Source organism: Triturus cristatus, chromosome 2_2, assembly GCF_964204655.1.
Source record: "Triturus cristatus chromosome 2_2, aTriCri1.1, whole genome shotgun sequence".
Taxonomy (NCBI): Eukaryota; Metazoa; Chordata; class Amphibia; order Caudata; family Salamandridae; genus Triturus; species Triturus cristatus.
Window position 1 is genome coordinate 138,911,119 of NC_140582.1, and position 21,108 is coordinate 138,932,226.

A 21,108-nucleotide genomic window follows, 5' to 3' on the forward strand; every position below is an offset into this window, starting at 1 on the left:
GTGCAGCAGCACCTGTGTGGCCTCCATTGTTTCATTTAAAAGAGGCCTGCGCCACCGGAGCGTCACTTTTTATAACACTCTGGTGGCACAGGTTTCTTAATCATATCTATAAGGTGATGCAAAGCCACCCTGCTTGGCTTTGCATGGCCTCATATATATGGAGTAAGGCAACGCAGCACAAAGCGGTGCGTTGCCTTACTCTATGTCAAGGAGGTGTTCCAGGGGCGATACTGTGGGTTTCCCCACACAGCACCCATGGGTTTTGACACATTCCAAGATTTACAAGGATCTGTAAACCTGGGATTGCATCAAAACTGTGCGCCTCCCCAGCGGTGGTGTAACAAGGAGAAATAACTTTATTTCTCCTTGTTTTTTCCTCTTTCTATGTGTGCTGCCTTCTGCAGCACCCATAGAAAGAGGAAAACGCCTCCATTGATTGTTGTTGTGCAGGAAGGTGCACAAAAACAATTGTGCCGACAACGCAGGCACCCTTGCACCACGATGCAAGGGTGCCTGCGTTGGCGCTAGGTGCTAATTTGTGCACTGGCACAGGCAGAGAGGACAGGAATGCACTGTATTTCATTAATACGGCGCACTCCTGCCCTTTCCTTTTGACACAGGGCAGCTCAGCAAGGAGACTGCCGTATTCCAAAAAGTAGTAAATGAGGCCGCTAGTCCTAGCCTCAATAACATACGTGTCTGCCTATGCTGGGATGCTCATCACTATATGCACCCCTACTTATGAAGTACAAGCTTAACTTCAAACTTAGCCACATGCATTTCAGAGAGCACTCGGGGGCACAGACAACAACAAAGTACTTCAGGGATATCATTCCAGGGACATGGGTGTGAGAAGCAGGGTTTGGTTCATGGCTGTATACATAGGTGCGTGGAGGTAGGTAAAGGGGTCCTGCGATTTGGTGGAGAATACATGGATCTGATAGTGCGTCATCAATGGTGTTAAATAAGGAAATTGTTTAAGACATGGATTTGTAGCACTTTCCTGAATTGGAGGATGATGTGGTCTGATTTCGTAGGTGAATATAATTACTAGTTTGTTTAGCATAAAATGGGATGGCTTGCTTCTGAGTGATTTCTATTTTGGAAATATATAGTGGAAATATATATCTAGTGAATGTTTCGGATATAAGACCAGCATTTTGGCTACAAACTATGTCATCTCCTCTAGAGACTGGCGCTTGTCGAAGAGATGCACTAATAATGTTCACCTGAATCACCGCATCTTTGTTATAACAATGTGATGGGATAACCAAGCGTTGTTATCTTCCTTAGATTTAGATATTCATGTATTGTGCAGGTGGCGCTAAGGGCACTCATTTTTGTGGATGAGGATGTATTTCTTATCATCAGACTTAGATCTCAACAGAGAGACTGAGTCAGAGAAAGGAGAAAGATTGAGGAAGAGAAAGATAGGAAACAGGGCAAAGGCAGAAAGCAGAGTGAGTGAATAAAATAATCAGCAAGTGTAGGGGTGGAAGTGAGGTGGAATCAAGACTAGGCGTAATATTGCAGAATCGGCGATGACCTCCTGAGAAGAAACCTTGGGACCTGCGTTTAATATTACATTTTTAATTAATTAATGATGCCATTCAGTAACCATTTTTTCTGTCCCTTCACCGCATTTTAGCAGTGAGCATCATGAAATCCAGCACCACTACTGCACCGCATTGTAATCCCTGCTTAATAGGATACGTGTACCACTTATTTCAGTTATTTCACTTTCTGAAAATCTACACTGCATACTCAAATGTATTTGCAAACTCTGTTGGCTTTAATTAATTGATAATTGTAATGTAGGACTGTTGCATAGCATAGGTGTATTAGATATCCACATTCCCACTTTTAAATAACCGTTCTTTTATCATTTGGATTTATACGCGATCAAGCGCTGATCACCTCCTCCCCTTCCCCCACCCAATTTGGCACCTTACGATTGCTCTTCATTCCCAGATGTTATTTTGCAGGCTTCCCTTTGCTGTACTTTTCATCCTTCGGGCTGTGGGCTACCTCTCGCTTATGTTTTTTTACCAGAAGACTACATTGTGCAGGTCCTAACATTCTCTGTTTATAGATGTATGAACCTTATCCATACAAGCTAAGCTGTGGCAGGCTTATGCAGGAAAAGCATTCTCGACAAAGCTATTTTAAAACCTTGATGGCTTTCACCGAGTTATTACCGTGTCCATTTTCTGAATTTACACAGAGGAATATACCTATATCAGAATGCATTGCTTTCCATGAATACACCAGCAGTGCACATTTGCCGCATTAGAGGATTAGATTGGATGCTTGGGTCTCCAGGTTACCTCAAAGCTTTCACTTAATTTTTAGATATTGGGTGGATGAGAAATCCCTGGCTTTGAAAAAGGATTCGAACCTTAAAACAGCCTTTAACCAATCTTAATGGGTTCAACTATAGCTGTATAAACTATATTTAATGAGGGCCTTGCCCTTATTTTTCCCACAACTGAAACCCCAACACAAGCAGCTGTGTCCAGGCACATGATCTGTTCTGAATGTAGCTTCAACATCTGGTGCATGAGACCTTTGAAACAATATGCAATATCATTCCTATCAAGAAATTCAATTTACTACTGCAGTATCGCTCTTTAAAGTTGCTTTTAGCGATGGAGGTAATGTGCATATCAATTATTCCGTGTTCGAGTATATAATGTGCATCGTGCACGCTAGATTGAATAACATGACTAATGTTTGGGAAGTGTTTTCCACACCAGGTCCATGCATGTGGATCCTGTGCATTAAGTGTTGTGCACGGATTGCATTCCGTCTGTACCAGTACATGTCAAATGAACCATGCACTTGGCTTGAATTTGGAATTAAAATAAGATTATAGACTGAGTTTACATTTCAATCATTTGAGGTACATATATATATCCTCGTTAGATGTATGTATTTGCTCCCTACTTTATAGCTCCAGAGACCATTAATTTCAAAGTTTAGTACAATTTTGTGTGTGTACAGTATGGTGCCAGAATTGGACAAGTTCAGTTTTTGTGAAAGCTGTGCACCGTTGATATTGCAGGCCTACAAATTCTGCGTGCAGTATCTGTTCTTTACCTGTGGGCGGAGCTTGGATTTCCACTGCATTTCCTATTCTCCCTGGGAGGGAAGTGTACACAGCTGGTACCTATGCTGTACCTATTCTCTAGGTTGGCACTGCTACGGCCCTGGCATTGCCTGATCTTTGTCGGCAAGTGCTTCATATTGCTGCTGCTCATAGTGTATCTGTCCTGTGTGTGAAGAAAGCTTGTACTGCAGATGCCAATGTGGCACCAGCTCGGTGTCTTAATGAGGCACCGGAACACTTTTTAGTTCATGACAGGCAATTCGATTAGCTTTGCCAGTGCTTGTGTTTTGTGCATTCATCAGAGCTCTTTTCTGCTGCAGGACTTTTGCTCAATAATTAAGAAGACAAGCCACACACCTTCTGCTGTATAATAGTGTTCAAATGAAGTCGGTTCCAAAGCAGGAAAAAACACGGGAAAAACACGGGATGTGAACCTAAACACAAAGACAGGGGAAAGTATATGATATGTGTTTGGGAACAGTGAAGCAGGGCCAAGGAAAAATAGATCGAAGACTAGAAAAACTACAACATGTTTCAATAGAAGTATTTACATACCGCTTTCAGGGCAAACAGCAGAGTTTTAAAATCCTGCTTTTCGATTCAGCATTAAAAAGAGCAGATTTATTAACTTGTCCACTAAATCTCTCCAGCGTGATACTGGGCTGATTAGCAGTTTACATCTTTAGCAGGCTAGAATGAAAACGTAAGATTCGTCATTTGCGAATTTAATGAAGTCTGGCCATGAAAAGGTGAAAGGGTGTGAGCTGCCCATATTTAGTATCTGATTGTTGACTGTGTTTTGAAAGATGACACACATAAGTGGAAGGCAGACTGAAGTGTTTTTGCATGGTATTCACCTTCCCAAAGGGGCCATTCTGAGATCCGAAATAAATGATGGACTGCATGAACATGACCCTGCGTCCGCCAACAGGCATGCAAAATTTTAGAAAAAAACAATTTAACACTACTGGCCAGACTTCAAGAAGTAAAAAAAGATCGTTTAACTTTACAAAACTGAAGTGAACAAGAGTAGTGTGTCAATCTGTCATGCCTTGATGCACCTGAACGGAAGCCCGCTTCTAGAGCATGTTGGGCATTTAACAGGTTAAGAGTCCCAAGTTGTGTGCGATGTTTCCTACTGAGTTTCCAACTGAGTGATGAAATTCAAGGCAATGTTAGCATCTACTAAAGCTCGGTCAATCGAGCAACCCAACATCTTTGACGGCCATGCTGCAGCATGCTGGAGTTGAGATGTTCTCCATTCAGATCCACATGATACAGGTCACGGATAACACGTTGTTCTGAAAGCAGGTCAACACAAAATCCATACTGGCTGCAAGACAGTTGAGTGTACATTTGCACGGCGTGACCATGTACTGGTAACCTGAGAAATCAGAACTTTAAACTGTATCTGAAATGTATGTACCAATCCACCATTGCTATTGCCGCAGTTTGTAGTCTATTCAGTTACGGTGATATCAAAATCACAGGCTCCGTTCTTCGATGTTATTCGTAGACAAATTGTGTTTCATGCCCATACTGATAATACTTGTATTCTTTGATATTGTTCCTATTTACATTCTTATAATGATATACACTTCGCCTGAGCCTTTCCAATGGTCTATAAAAGTAAGTGTGTGACATAAGTATTTGTTATGATTGTGTACCTATGTCCGTGATTCTTATATTGCCTCGGAAATGGTGAGATACATCTGAGGTTAGAAAAACTGAAAGATGTCCTGATCATCGAGATCTTTATTTAATGCCTAAATTGATGGGTCAGACCCTTGAGCTTTGGTAAAATAAGGCCCATTGCCAGGACCCTTGCGAAGATAGTGAGAGTCCCGCTTGTCACTCTGCAACAAAGGGGGTAAGTAGATGTTGGGACGTATAGGCCCTATAGAAATAAGTAGGACTGAATTGTACGAACACTGCTTTGCATTTTGCCTCTTGAGCATAGGTGGGTTTCTCTGTACTCAATCCTCTATTCTAGCAAAGAAAAAGGTCGATTTGTGCTTCCACCACTTTAAGACACATGACACACGTAACTTATTGGACAATACTTGTAGGTGAGCTTGATGTATCTAAAGTAGCCTGGGTTGGGAATGTGGCAGTAAATTAGGCATAACATGCATGCATTCCACACATTGATAACACTTCCCTCTGAAACTACGAAGACACCCAGCAAACGTTTAATCTGCGGTGCAAGATAAAGAATTATTAGATCTCTCCCCTAAATTATTCAAACTTGAATGTGATGCAGAAGTGTGGGAAAGATGTAGTAGGTGCATTCCATGTGATTGTACCTCAATCACACAGGGCTTCAGTTCAGTTCATGTTGGTACATCTGTAAAATCTGGCTTGTGGTGAAGACAGCAGCCTTGGTTCCCTGATGAGTTGACACCTAACTCCACAGCCAGTTGCTAGTATGCAGAATGCAATATCTGAAGACTCTAGTAGGCAGCAGTAAAGTTTGTTTAATGTCAGAGCAGTGGGTTTTTAGGCGCTCCATTGAAAACTATGGAGTGGGAGAGGATCAAAAATGGCCGCTATGGACCATGTGCTCTAATATGCCAATGTTTGTGTTTCTGTTTCTTAAATGTACAACCTTCTATCCTCAGTGATGTGAAAAGTTATGATGTTATATACTTTTTTATCTGACATTCCCAGTCATTAAAGACACTCTCCCTTGTTATAACTTGCAAAACAGGTCTTTAGCGACTACTATACGCCTCTGCAGCGGATAATGATGGTTTACTACAGGAGTATGAACAATCTTGATAAGATCCTACTAACTCTAGAATTCTATATATAGTTCTAAAGAGTTTATTACCTATATCCCCTTAACAAAGTACCTGAGCTAAATTGATATCGTTTTTGCTAATTGTCTTTGCAATTTAACTTATTGGTTCACATATATGCAAGTGTTTTATAACTTTGAATCAGTGTTCTATAATAATGAATTATGAATAATCTACATGTGCAGAAAATGCCCTATCGGATTTACCACAGCAATTTTTGTTGTTTGAATAAAAAAAAAATAACATCTCTGTCCTGCTTGGTTTCTACAGCCCTCATCACAACTTTTAAATCGCACATAACAGCGTCTGTCATGATATTCACAATTTACTTTCATTTGTCTTTGGATGAGTCACTTGTATTTTGTCTTCCTGTCATCCAGAATGAACTATGAACATAAAAGCAATTTTCCACAGGCCTTTAGTATTGGGTATCGCGAAATGCAGCTGAAATTAAGTGCTAAATAATTGAGTTGTAGCCCATGAATCAAGTCAGTGTGATCGTCAGGATCATTTGCAACCTTAGATACAGACCCAGTAACAACTTCGTCTTTAGGTCTCGGCTCTCCAAAGCTGAGGTCTGGCCAAATGGTAGTTCAGTCACCAACAGCATTGCTGCATTTGTTCAGATTTCTTTTTTAAAAGAAGGCATTTGCCACCTCTCTTGACAGTTAACAGACAGGTTATGTAGCACTGTAATTGGAGAAAAGAGGCTAGCTAAATGCTCTTTGATTTAATAGCGCCATGTAGCTACCTTTAAGGCTTTGTATGACAGCCTCGGAAGGCCTTAGCTACTAGACCCAATGCCATTTTCTGTCCCCTGATCCCTCCAGAGGTAATTATCTTACTCTATCAATGGCGCTGTCAGAAATGGGGCATATAATTCAGCATTTAAATGAACAAGCAGTGTAATATTTCCTGTCTCCCGGCGGAGTGTTTTGCCGCGCACATTCCTCTCTGTCAGGCGCGCGCTCGTGACGCACGTGCTGTGTGCAGTCCTTGAAAGCCTTCTCTCCCTTGTGTTTCATTACAGATGTTGGCTCCGGCTCGACACCTATTTCATCTGGAGCTTTATAGGACCAGCGACCTTGATAATTATGGTAAGAACTCTTAATTAACTGCCTCCTGTCCCCGGGGTGTGGCGAGAAATAAAGCGTCCTCTGTGCACGCGCCGCTGCGAAGTTTTCGCGTGCAATGATGTATTTCCGGGAAATTGTTGCTGTCATGTGAACCATCTAGCCCGACATCTTACCCAAACTGGTACATGCACCGCGCAACAGGCATTTGAAACAAGGGATGCGCCTGTGTATTAAAAAGTGCATACCTTTGAGTTTCAAGTCTGCACAAAAATGTGTGCCTGGTACATTTGCTATATTTGAGTGTTTATTTCAGATGCAGAGGATTCCCCTTTTTCCATATGCTACGTACTTAATACATTGTATAAAATGGCAAAGATAGCTCAGCACATTATGTTTGAGAATTGTGCACATATTTTTTCTATTTTATTCTTTGCTTCCATTTTGATGCCTCTACCTCTGTTTTAAAGTAAGGCCATATAAGCAAGAAAGCCTGTAACTGAGGTGGGACAGGGTCCCCTCGTTAAGCACCTGGCTGAATGAATCCTTACTTTACGTTCAACCCACGTGGGGTGGGCGAAGTAATCTATCACAGAAGAATCTAGCTCTAGATTCTTGGTCTTAACAGCTCATAGATGCTTAAATGTACTTCACTGCCAGCAAATGGGGGCCTGAGAGTAAAAGAAACAGGGGTTTGTGAGTGTAGCTGTGTAGGCGTGCATTCGTGCCGTGTTATTTCTAATGGCTATTTTTTAACTAGATATTTTTGGTTTATAGGCTTGCTTCTTGCCTTGTCAGCTGGTTGGTTTATGCATCCTGTTTTTTTTTCTGACATTTTTTTGGTAGAGGTGGTGGGGCATGGCGTTTGGAAGTCTAGGAGCCAACAGTGTGGCGTGCTTGTCAGGGGAAATCTGGTGGAAAATCAAAACATTGGGAGCGGATCAGTTTTTCCTGGAGATGCCCAATGAAAGGGATACCCAAGAATCATTTTCTGGTGGCCTTTGCACAAATGCTCACTTTACTGGGAGATCTGCACTCTGTTATCTAGGAATATTCCCGCTTTTCTGCTCAGCTCCCTGCCTCACTGTGAAGAGGCAATGGGAAAAAATTGGTGTCTTATTGACAATCCAAATCACTCTTTCTCTGTTTTGAAAGGCTAAAGAACGGACGGGAACGGGAGCTTTGCAAAGAAATAGTCACTGAGGTGACCCGTGTGCTCAGGAGCATTGACAATGGCCGTTCTGGAAGTCAGTCTGTCAAACCACAGTCTAAGTCATCGACTGTGTAAGATGCATACATTTAACTAAGGATCTCTCAAGTTTGGCGCATGATCTGCAGGCTGCACAGCTTTGAACCAGTGAACAGTGGTTACCTCTCCCTACAACTCATGCACAAACACGGAGAAATTCAAAGTTAAATGCATGTGCTGTAGTCAGTTTACTCACATAAAAGAGGCACTTAGCTCTGCGCTGAGCCATGAAGACAATCCTGTTCCATTTGTGTTTCCAGTATTTGTCATATTTTTTTATTTCCTCTTATAATACTATACTTACATTTGGGGGCCCACTTTGGTGTGGAAAGAACCACAGATGGTTGTTGCTATGTATAAAAGACTATCTTTTTTGTGCTTTACTTTTATAAAAGTGCCGCATGCCACCCAGGAGCCACTTCAATGTGCATGCCTAACACCACAATGCAGCCCTTCCAGTTTATGAATAATATTAACAATGTGGTTGTATGGAAATAGGGTGGTGCCTTGGACAGGGTGGAGACATGGGGAGCGGGTGTGACTTTGGAACCCTCATCCTCACCTACCCCTTCTGAAACCTCACCACAGGGGGAAAAGCCTACTTGAGTTGCTTTCCATGTCTTGTGCCACTTTCAAAAGCATTAATGGATTCCTGCAATGTAGAGGCAGCCCACCCAAGCTCTAAATCTGCACTTTACATTGGTTCCCACCTCATCTCACTCGTCATCGTGTCATAGTGGCTCTATGCTGGTTGGCCATGTGATGAGCGCTGAACCTGTGTGTCACACAGCAGCATTGTATGAGTTGGTAGGTCTGCCTCTGTAGAAAAAATAACTACGACTACATAAAATCATAGTGTTAGAGATAAAAAATTAAAAAAAAGATACCATATAATAAATTGCATGGATCACACATTGTCCTCTAACCCATGGGCTTGAGCTGCTCTTTTTTTCCTTCCTGAGATTTACTGAAATCATTTGACTGCAACTCTCTCTCTCTCTGAGGTTGCTGGACTGCAGTTCATTAACGTTTTTAGTGTCCTACCTGCAGGTGGGACATCATCATTCATTAAGCATATCATTAAAAGAAAAAAGCAATCTCATTTTTTACTACTTATCAATTCCAATCTTTTTTTGGGGGGGGGGGGGCGTTTATTTTGGTATTTTAGGCTTAGCTTGCTGCATTTGCCACTGTCCATCCACCAGCTTCTGCCGTGCTTGGACTGCAAGTAGGGTTTCTATGCCATGGCCCGCTCTGCCCAATTGTTGGTCTCCCCTCAGTGGCCCTGCTATTTGGCATCCCAAGGCCTGCAAGTAAAGAACCACTGTAACTATTTGGTCATTCTTGTGATCTCGCCATTTGTCTTTTGGGGCAGACTGCTGTTATTACTGCTGCAGCCTCTACTCACCATAGAGTATGCAACCGACAGCCTTTTCCATGCTAAATTTGATGTCATGGGTGTGGGTGGGTGTGTCGATCCAACTGCTGTTAGGGTCCCCTGGGAGTGCTTTATTCTTGCCTTGCAGCACCCCATAGGTTTCTTAACACGCCACGAGCGTTCCATTTGGTCAGTCCATACTCTCCTGGTGCAGTTCTTTTCCCAAACTGTTCCTTGTACCTATCTCCAAGACCCCCATCCAATGTGGGGGATGAATGTGTTCAATGGCCAGGGGCCAAGCCGGCAGGGCTCTCGGCCGAGGTGAGGATCTGGCCCTTGCTGAATGGGTCTCCGCACAAAGGAGGAGAGTGCTAGGCAATGCAAAGGGTTTGCCATGATATGCAGATCTTGTACCAGAAGAGTAAACAGGTGTCATTGGCCCCAGTGCTAGTAAGAAAAATTGGCCCATGATCACTAGTTAGGTAATAAATGCAGAAATATTAGGAGATCAGTGGGTGCCTTATGCCCCTAGGCCCCAGGGCAGCTTCATCTGTTGAACTTTTGATAGCTATGCCCGGTCTTTGTCAAAAGAAAGATTCACTTATGCCACACAGAACTTTCCTTGGTCTTACCATTGATCCCTAACATGAGGGGCAGTCAGAGAGAATTGGTGTCTAAGAGCTTACTGCCCAAGAAACAGGGTTTGTGTTAGACGAATCCCTTTTTTACACAGTAGTACTCTCTGTGTTCCACACAATGCAGTTGTACACTCAAGTTTGATTGTCCCCATATGTTTCAATTTCTGCCTATTTTCACACGAGTTCTTTCTAAAGTCACACAACGTTCCATGCGGCACTAAAATTTCAAACATCAACCGCAGACTGACAGAAAATATTCAGCTGGGAAGACACTATACTTTTTTTTATTTTCTGCTTCTTCCTCAAAAGTATGATTTCACAAACCTATTTTGAATGGTGCAGTTTAAGAATGAAAAGGAAGAGTTAGAACACTATTGCTTTAAAATATTCACCAGGGAAAATGATAATACTGACAAGTACACATGTTGGCCATGGCAATGAGCATCACATTCGAGCAGTCATTTCGACCAAACATAATATAGGTCTACAGTGGGCACTGGGACCTCCTCTGAAAGAAACCGATTGGGGGAAATATTCGATACAGTATGTTTGATTTGAGGACCCTGGTGGAAAATATTCAGGCCTAGACCCTGAGTGGGACTTTGACAGGGTTCAAGGAGTTGTACGTGTTTACAACTATAAAACAGCCAGCTGACAAAATGTCATTTAATAGTAGAGTTTTATGTCAGGCACATGTGCAAAACACCAGAGGCGTCTGCTCTGCAATGGCGAAGGAGCGTCGCCCCACTGGCTCAGAGCCAGCAACTGGAGAATAAAACGTTGTTCTATCATCATTTTATTTTTCAGTAGCTGTCTCAGCCAGCGTATGCAGTGAGGGGCTGGGCCATGGGAGGGGGGGAGTAGGCGTGTGCACTCTCTCAAGTGCACATATGTGTTTGGCTGGCCGTCTCAGGCCGACTAAACACACATTCAAACTTAGGTTTCTCAAACCCGGCTGTATTGAACAGCCTGGTTTGAGAGACAGCACAGACTCCCTGTGCCTGAGCGAGCGTCTTTTCAGCCTGCTCAGGCCAATCCCCACGCTGCTCTTGTTGCATGAGAGCAGCGCGGGGGTTGTACAGGGAGTCTGTGATCCTGTCCCAGGGTTTGCTGGGACCAGGAAGAAGAACGCGACGAGGCACAACGTGGAAGGCGACCGGCAGTTTCAGGTAAGTCTTCTGTTTTTGATTTATTATTAACCCCCGCATTTCCCCCTGCCCCCTCCACCCACCCCACCACTTCTTGTGTGTGGCACCCACTACTGGCATACACGACATTTTTCGTCACGCTGCCTTTCCATGCCTTCTCTTCAGCACATGAATGACTGCGACGGGTTGCACTGCCGCCGCTGTGGAGCACTCAGCACTCTTGGCGTGGGCCACAGGAGCTCATGGTGTCTGTGTTTAGAGAGCCAAGGCGGGCCAGCAGGATCCGATCAGACATTGATCCACTCAGGGAGCACAGTCTGGCTCACATTTTGAAAATCCTCATGGCAGCCTGCCTGTTGAGCAGTAATGGAGTTGCTTTGCTCTTCTCCCTCCACTTTTTTTTTTACAGCAAATGTCTGAAAGGGGAGCATTTCCTGGAGGGCAGGAGGCAAGTGGACTGAGCCAAAGTTTGGACTGTGATCAGTGCAGGCACAAAAGCAGCAGTGGTGACGCGCACCTGTAATTTTAATTGCCTGGAACATCATTTCATGTGCTGCGATTGAAAATGGTGGGGGGAGCGAGGCACTTTATACGTTTATGTCTGAATCTCTGCTGAAGGCAAATGGCATTTTTGTTCTCCCAGCCAAACGAGCAGAGTCATCTGTGATTCATTGTCTATAAAGCTGCACACAGGCCTAATTTTCCCAGAGAAACTCATCTGTTACCGAGAATAGAGTTACTGTTTTCCACTCCAGTTCTGCTATGTAACACTACCTTTTATATTTCAGCTTAATGTAATCTTCCTCGGGATTGCACTCTACAAAATGTTTCATCACACTGCCATTCTGAAACCCGAATCCGGCTGCCTCGACAATATCAAGTAAGTGATTGCTCCTGCCCCGTGCACAGCTCTGTTTCTGTTCAATCGCCATTTAACAAGCCCTTTTAGTTGCAGCAGCAGGATGGCGGAAGTGCCTCGTGTTCCGGGCGTGCACCTCAGAGCGCACCGCGGAGGGATTTTAGAGGAGCTGCCAGCAGGTCGACGCGGCCTCCGCATGGGCTCTTTCCAGTGCAGGGAGGCAGGGTTCGGGGAAGATGAACAAGTTAAAAACCAGGCAATGTGATTTAATTGAGAGTTTGTAACAAGCTGTGCTGCAGTTCCTTGATTTCGCTTGTGTCAGATTAAAAATGTCCAGTGCGTATTCCTTGACTCAATCAAGCCATGTGCATAGCTGCCAAGTTTTCATATTTCTATGTGTGATATTTTCATGATTTCAGTGTAATTATGAGTGACATTCAGTGACTATGAGTGACACTTTCTCGCAAGCAAACTCAAGTAAACTTAAACCTATAAATATCAGAGGAATACATACGATTTCGTTTACAGTCCTGTTTAGCATCACAGACAGGCCTATGCAGACTATTAAGACAGCAACAAATATTGTTTTTCTTTTGGAAAGGTGGCAGCCCTACTAGCAGACGTGTGTAGACCTGCACTTGTAAGTGTGCCCCCATGCCAGCTCTGATCCACTGTACATTGCTTGAGGTGAGGGCAGCCTTACTTGCTAGTTGTTAACACATTCCAGTGTCAACATCTAATTAATAATTGACCATTGGGCTCACAAATGTGAAATGTCTGGTGTGAGGAGTTTCTGAGGCACAGGAGCAAGGGCAGAGCACAGCAAAATACATACTTTGGAACGCCAGCAGTGCTGTGCCCCTCCACAAGCACCACCTCCAAACAAACACTGACAGCAGGTTTCTTTTTGACAGGCAGCGGATAGTCGGGCTGCAGCTGAACACGGCTGCTAAAATTATTAGCTTTAAAGCACAGATTTGAACACGTACGCTTAATAACACACAGAGCTGAGCAGAGCACAGCACCAGCAGTGACACTGACTTTGTGAGTACTGTACACAGTCAGTGATCGGTGCGGCTGTACTTTAGTCAGTGTGGCGGGGGTGGGTGGAGCGGGCAGTGCCTGGAGAATGTAACATATTAAGGGTAGAAGCGCTCTCCGTGAGACCATCACTGGTTGCAGTTTTAAGGCTGTGGCCAACCTCCCGGGCCGAGGGCTCTGCTCACTGCACATGCACATCCTGCTCAGTTCAGTTCCATTCTGAGCCGCCCTGCCACTCAGCCTTGCAGAACTCGGAGCTGGCTGCAAGCCATGGCACTGCCCCAGCCCTGCCCTCATAGAGCAGAGTCTCTCGGAGGCCGCGCTGCTGTACCCGGCGGTGGCGGTCGGTGGCGGTCACTATTTGTTGACTTCACCATGACCAGTCTTAGCACGCCTAGGTGGGAAACAGGGGCTGAAAATGCATAATAATGCATTTTAATGCGGTGATGGGGATCACCACATTAAAATGTGTTAGATTAACGCCTGATGCGTGGTACTCGGCTGCACTGCATGTGAAATGGCGAAGCTTGCTGTGGAAAAGCTCTTTTGTGTAGTCTCTCTTTTTCTTGGACACATATTTGAGAATTTCTTATGGTTTTACTATAGCCTTATAGCCTGCCGTAGCGGGCTATACTGGTTATTAAAGGCCCGCTCCCATGTTAAAGGCCCCAGCCGAAGGCAAGAGACTTTAACAAGGGAGCGGGACTTTAATAGCCGGTATAGCCCTGCTACGAAGGGCTATAAGGCTATTAGAACATTCTGCCACTAGAGGGCAGAATGTTCTAACAAATAAAACAAAGGCTTCTCGAAGCCCGAGGGGATTTAAACCCCCTTTTGCTCCGAGAGGCCTTTGTAAAACATTGGAATGTTGCTCTGCTGGCCTTTACCGGCGTAGAAGCAGGGAGCACTCCATTGTCTTCAATGGAGCTCCCAACATTCCAACGTTCTAATATATATTAAAATATGACATTAGTGTTAAAGACGTGTTGAAAACCCAATTTACTGCAATACATTGCTTTAATGCTCACACAGTTTTGTTCAGTTCACAGTCCACTCTCCCTGGTGTCATGTCCCTGCTAACTTACCCCATTAATCATGCCTTCCTTACCACTATGCACTCTGCATAGTTCTCAGTACTATATTTAGCAGTCTTTTTAGATTATCTCTACACCATCCCCATGAACCTATTGCCATTGACCAGCTCCCTCACATTCCCCTTGAAGTAGTTTATCGTCCACTCCTTTTTTGCATATCTATGCTAATTATATGTTTTCTGTCCGCTGCCTTACCTCAGTTACTTTATTATGGCCCTCATTACAGACTGAAGTATTTCACCTGGAGTGCAAACTCTAGGTACATTTCGGCACCTTGTAATTCTGAGTCTCTTCGGGCCTGTAATTCTCAAGTTTGCCAACTCAGAGCCTGGGAGAATCAAGCCTGTGTGTACTGCTGAAAGAGCTATGGGCAGAATCACAACCCATCATTTTATTTTGTGATGTTGCTATGTGCGGCCTAAGGGGCTGCGGGTATACCCAGACGTGGGTCCCTTGCTCGCTGCACCGCTGGAGTCAAGCTAGCCTGGCTGATGAGGGGTGATATCCCGAAATCGATTCCAGGATGCTTGTTTCCAGTCCTGGGAGGACCTGGACCGGCAGTTATGTCTGGACGTTTTCCATGTAGAGCAGGGTCAAGACTGAATATGAATGGGTCCAAACTGGTCTGACGTGGGGAGCAAAATAACGATGGATTGAACCCAGTTCTGTGACTGGGCCTGGGTGTTTGAAAAGCTCCAACATTCTGTCCCTTTTATTTTCTGATGCAGCATCACAACCCAGGCACTGCTCAACTCCTGCCACACTACATGGGGAGAAAATAACGCCCCCCCTGGATAGGTACAACCCTGCCCTGCACACCAGATCCCTATTTCACCCCTCCACTTCCGACTGACATTCTCCACTTGATCAAAGCACTTATTACCGGGTTAAGACAGTTATTGTGCATTCTTGAAAAAAAGGCTGGAAATTGGTGTGTGGATACCAGCTGGAATGACAGATTCTAGCCCCCTGGCACCCCTGCTTCAAATTCTGTAGACTGACAATGAGGGTCTTTGTGTCTCTGATATCAGCGGTGTGCTGTGTTCATCAGTTGCTTCACTTTTCCAACCTGCATTCAAAGTCTCACCTCGCCATTGTTGATATCATGACTAGATTTCCACTTGATTCTAAGAAAGTCTTTGACATTTGGACCAGTCACAATCCTCTTCAGTCGCATATATAAATTCACCCCTGCAAGTAATGTTAAGTTAGGCTATAATCAAATTTGTAAAGCACATTCCCACTATTCGTATGGTCTTGATGAGACTTGGAAGATGTGGAGTTTTTACAGTTCTTGGATTCTTTAAGATTCAAAAGTGGTCTGATGACATATTTTGAGCATCATTTCATGACCTGTTGGCTTTTGCTTAATGTTTTTTTGAAGAGAGTTATATTGGTTAGTAGCCTACATTAATCAGTGTATTATTTATTGATGAACTAGTTCCTTTTTTGGAGCAATTAGGTGAATCTATGCTTGCACTATTGTGGTTTGTTTCATTGTGCTTGAGCGTATGATTGTCTGTTACTCAGCTTCATGTTGCTATTAGATTTCAAGGCATCCTTGCTCATTTTGTGACTTACATGCCACTTTATGAAAATGTGAGTGTGTCATTTGTTAAATTTAAAGGGATTTATCCAGTAGTAATTTAAACCAGATCTGCCGATGTGATGGCAAGTGCTTAGGCCAATTATATGGCATGGGGCCGTGTTGTGCGTATGGTAGTACTAAGTATATGGTAGCAGAATATTGCAACTAAAATATCAACATCAACATTGTGTCCTAAAAATCATTTGTAAAAATATTACCCCTTTGGAACTAATAATAAAAAACCCACACTGAAAGGAGCAATATAATATTTTTAATTTAAATTAGTTCATCTTACTCAAAAAACACGAAAACTCATAAGGATGAAGCTGATGTACTACAGATTTCCTGTACTTCAGTCATGAAAGTAGCACTCGGGGGAGCAGAGGACACCTTTCAAGCTAATTTGAACAATTCATAGAGCATGGTTGTTATCAGGCCCTAAATAAATAAGCAGATGAACTCTACACCGTAGATTCTCCTCATGAGGCTGCCAATATCAGGGCCGAATTAGAAGAACTAGAGGCTTAAAGCACTTTGAGTTCCTTCAACTGCTACTTTCAAACCAAGGTGCGATTTGTTTAGAGTTGGTAGGCAATGGTGGAAGAAAGACTTACATTGAGTTAACCTGGAAGTGACACAGATTCTACTGAGAACAAAACTGGTGAGAAGTGTTAGCATGCAAATGCAGTGTGTGTGTGCATGAGAGGCAAGGATGGCTGCATCATTCCCCAGAAGCTCTGAACCACAAGTCCATAGGAGCTTTGGAAAAAAGACACATGCAGATGAGACTGGTCTACAGGTGGGAGAAATGCATAACAGCTCTGCAGAGGTGCAATGGGACATGCTGCAGGGTGACTTTAGTTGCTTTCTAGCAACCCATGTTGCGTAGTTGACATCAAACAGCGGTTAGAAAGTGGCCACTGTAGCATTCTGGAAAAAAAACATTCATGAGATGTGTGGGCAGCTGTGAAAGAAAGTGGATGGTGTGGGGAAGTAAAGAAAAAGCACGATCACTAGTAGAGAGTGGGCTAGGGTGAAGAGGAAGTCAGAAATAGCCATGGGTGGCGAGGGAAGAGGTAAAGAGACGGCCAAATCAAAGATCCGAATTACGTATCCGGACTTATGTTAACCTCTTGCTCTATGTTTAATTTCATCTACATTTATCCTATTGCAATTATCAACCCATAATCCTATGACCCAGTCATTTGGTCTTTACTCCTACTATATGTCTCTCAGTTTGTTGACCTGTGAAAAGCTGCTTTTTTCTTTTCTAGTTTCTCACTGACCATCTAATAAATCTGCTAAATCTTCCTCTAACCAGTGAACGTTGCTTCATTCCACTCCCTCTGTGCATTTTGCTACAAGATAGTAAAAAAAAGCTGAAAATCCGAAAGAATATTAAGGATTAAAAACAAGCCCAAACAGATTTGTGCCCCCTAGTATATGGCCCTCCATTCCTAGCCCTCCATGGATGCAAATGTAAGGAAAGATCATTAAGTTTATGTTCAGCAAAGCTGATATCCAACCAACCAAACAGCAAAATACAAGTCGGGCGGTGCGCTATGCTAAACACAGATTCGAAACTTATGTGTTTTAAACCACGCCCTTAACTTCATTGGCCACGCCCCTTTGAGAGACCCCCCCCCCCCCCCCCCACAGTTTTTTCATCCCACTTAAAGCCCTGCCCAGTCCCACTCAATGATGCAGTAAGGGTGCCACGGCCCCTAATGCAAGCAAGGAAATGTGACCCCAATGTCCTGGCTTGACATTAAAAACCATAAACTAATAGGTGGAAAGTCGGACCCCAAGTTCCCAGTGCCTTTGCTCCTGCTACATTATTGATAGGTATGCCCCTACCTAGATCTCAGGATCTGCTTCCTCACCCTAGCAGTGGACGAGAGGGGGCAGGACAATAGGACCAGGGCACTCAGAGTGATTAGAACACAAATGGCTAAAGGTATTGGGGAAATCAAAGTTAAAACGAGACTGAAGTGAGACTCACCGAGTGGATGTCTGGTTTATTGTGATTGATTGGAGAAACGAGTGACCCTTTCTGTGCCCCCCATATCGAAATATCCTATAGAATTTGCCGCCCAGGGTGTGTTTTTCTAATTAAACTTCACTTGGCAGTGAGAAAAACATTTATTTTAGTAGGCATTATTCCTGCTAATGTCTTTCTAAAGGCCAATTCGACATGCTGGCTCCCGTGTTTACACAGAGCCAGTGCACACAATAGCAAGTATCAAGAACTTTCGAGGCTGCGTCGTGCATTAGCAGAAATCTGCTCCCATAAAACCCAATTAAATTAATCACAATATAAAAATAGCATGTTCCTGAGCCCAGCATGTGCCTTGCCTCCTTTGAGTGATCCAGCTTACTAGTGATGCCCTTTGTAGTAATGACTGCCATTTGCACAATGCATTATTTAAATGATCCTTTCTCTATAAAATATTTTATAGGCTATTTAGAGCATAGTCCTGAAGCGCCACTTTGAATGTATTTAATTATAATGCTTTCAAATCAGAGGGATAAAAACATTTTAAAGACTTATTGATGATATCTTTCTAAAGCTCCTGTTTGATGCAAGTAGCGTTTCCAGACAAATTACACTGATGCGTGGCATACATATTTGAAGGGTTTTTTTTTCTTGCGAAATATCGCACGTGCCAGGGAAGGGTAGGCAAACTGCTCTCGCTGCAAAAACCAAGCTGTTCATGACAGAGACGACTTTTCCTTAGGCACAGTTTTCACCTTTGCTCTGATCAGCCATGCAAAGAATTCGAGGTGAAATTTCCACCTATTCATATCTCGCAGACTTCACAATCCCTGCTAGTTAATAAAAAACGTGAGTAACATTTGGAAGGGTATTAATAGCCTTCCTTGCACTCCTAGACTTGCCTACATGTTCTTAAAGGTACATGTGCAGTTCGAAAGATGCCAAACGACAAAACGGGGCCACGGCTTTATTTTTCTTGGGAATATCTTTTTATTTTACTTCTGTATATATTTTGTGACCTATTCACAAAGGAGTCTTGGAGTAAGTTGTACTCCTTTTGTACTTTAAAAAAAACTCTTGCATGTCTTTGTGGATTGGGCCCAAACATCAAAAATGGAAATAAAATGAGAATATATAGGGAATAGTCATATAAAATGAGTAAAAATAGAAAGGTCTGTGCCCTCTATGTGCTTTTACTAATAAGGAGTTGGATGTCTTAGGACATGTAAGAGTATGTAAAACAGTATTCCTGTAGTACTTCCTACACCCACAAATACTTTTGTGAATTAGCCCCTTACTTATTATATTGTTTTTATCCAAAGCTCGGCATGAATAGCCAATATACAATCATAGGGTTGTTTTAAAAAAATAAAAGTCAGGATACAATTAGACGGTCATACATTGGCAGATATTGCCATAACATGATCTTTTAACAATTGTATGCAATCTGATACAGGGATGCAGTTTGCACCTCTAATATTAAGGGGGTGCTCAGTCTAAAGTTTTGGGCAAGAAATGTAGTGGTGTCTACATCAGACATCACGAGAGCCATGATGTTCCATTTAGGACTGGTGCTGCATAAGTTCTGATTGTGTACCCCAAAAAAGGACAGGAGTAGTGCATAAGCACTGTACTGCTCCTTGGCCATTTATGCACCTCATAAACCCACACAATATGTGTGAATCACTGGAATTATCTTGACTCCCATGAGAGCCATGTTGTTGTACTTAGTACTGGTGCAGCGAAAGTTCTGATTTTGTGCACCAAATAAAAGCACCACCATAGCATTAGTGCACTCTAATGCTCCTTGACCATGCATGCGCTTCATAAAACCACATCATAAAATAAAGATAAAAAACAGACTGCATCCATAATTTATATCATTTATAGAAACTACTCTGAGATGAGGTTATTATTAATGTTGTTTCTATACTTATGAGCTTGTCAGTTAAACGTTTTGAGCATTAAAGTAAGAGAAGGTCGATAGCTAATTTCAGGTAAAATTGCTTCACCCCAGCACTCACATTTGCTACATGCCCCTTACTTCATACAACAAGCTCAATTCTGGTGATGCATGCGGAGGTGGGTACTCTGTTTCTGAAAATGGCTTGCTGAGGTGGCATTTATTACCAGTTAGTCCTGCTCTGTGAAGTACAAACACTTCAGTGGTGACTACACACTTTTGTGTAGCCTGCTCTGTCTTAAGAGGGGGGAAATTTGTGGGATCGATGGAATTATCTTGCCTCACTTTTTTCCAGAATAGACTGACTTGAAGTGACTAAATGTACATAATAAGCACTTCTACATGGAGTCACAAACATCTTCAACCTTGCCTGAGTCCCGCACCTCTAGCAGCCCCAGTTGTTGTTTGTGAAATAAAGTGTGGTGTAAAGACCAGGTCTGTCAGCCAACTGATGTTTCATTTGTATACTTTAAGTGTCAAGACCCTCTTTGTGGCAACTGTACTACAGTGAACGAGTAGGTTGTGAAAATGGTTATCTGTACAAAACAACTCCTCAAAGGAGCCCAACTCTGACCTGAGATGATCACAGTACCCACCACTGGCAAACATTAATAGCAAAGACAGCTTTCTGTGCATTGACCAGACTGTAGATCAGGGCATTTGTGCTGAGTTGAGCCACACACCAGGGTTCATTCTCATCATCTGAAAGAGGCCATAGTCTCATACAGCTCACGTAAGTTGTGGCTGGTTATTGTGGGTACATTAGAGGCCTTTCAGGTGTCAGCAGGATTGATTCTAGGTCCACTAAGGAGAGAGAGAAAATATATATATATATATATATATATATATATATATATATATTTATGGCCATATGCAAATCAGTCTGACCCTGTGCCTCATGGGAACAGTCCAACCCGAACTGCCAAGCCATGTCTTCCCTGGACCTTCTGGTCCAGGGAAGGTCCAGGGAAGACATGGCTTGGCAGTTCGGGCGGACTGCTCCCATGAGGCACAGGGTCAGACTGATTTGCATATGGCCATGCCTGAACGGGGTGGCGGAGTGAGCTAAAGAATGATGATGTATTAAACCCAGATCAGTGGACTGGGGGTGAGTGCTTGCAATGTTCAACACCCCGTCCATCATCCCCTTTGGTTTTGCTTTGTTCGCCCT

The 21,108-nt window shown here is 43.3% G+C and overlaps 1 protein-coding gene across 9 annotated transcripts in view; it reads left to right on the forward strand.

The window, feature by feature from the left end:
* The window catches only part of ADGRL3 (adhesion G protein-coupled receptor L3), a 1,231,414-nt gene that overhangs the window by 1,093,169 nt on the left and 117,137 nt on the right, over nucleotides 1-21,108 (forward strand). For all 9 annotated transcript variants that reach the window (XM_085641132.1, XM_085641126.1, XM_085641127.1 and 6 more), the window contains 2 exons: nucleotides 6,941-7,007; nucleotides 12,185-12,276. In XM_085641132.1, the coding sequence (XP_085497258.1) occupies nucleotides 6,941-7,007; nucleotides 12,185-12,276 (159 nt within the window). The remainder of the gene's footprint in view (nucleotides 1-6,940; nucleotides 7,008-12,184; nucleotides 12,277-21,108) is intronic.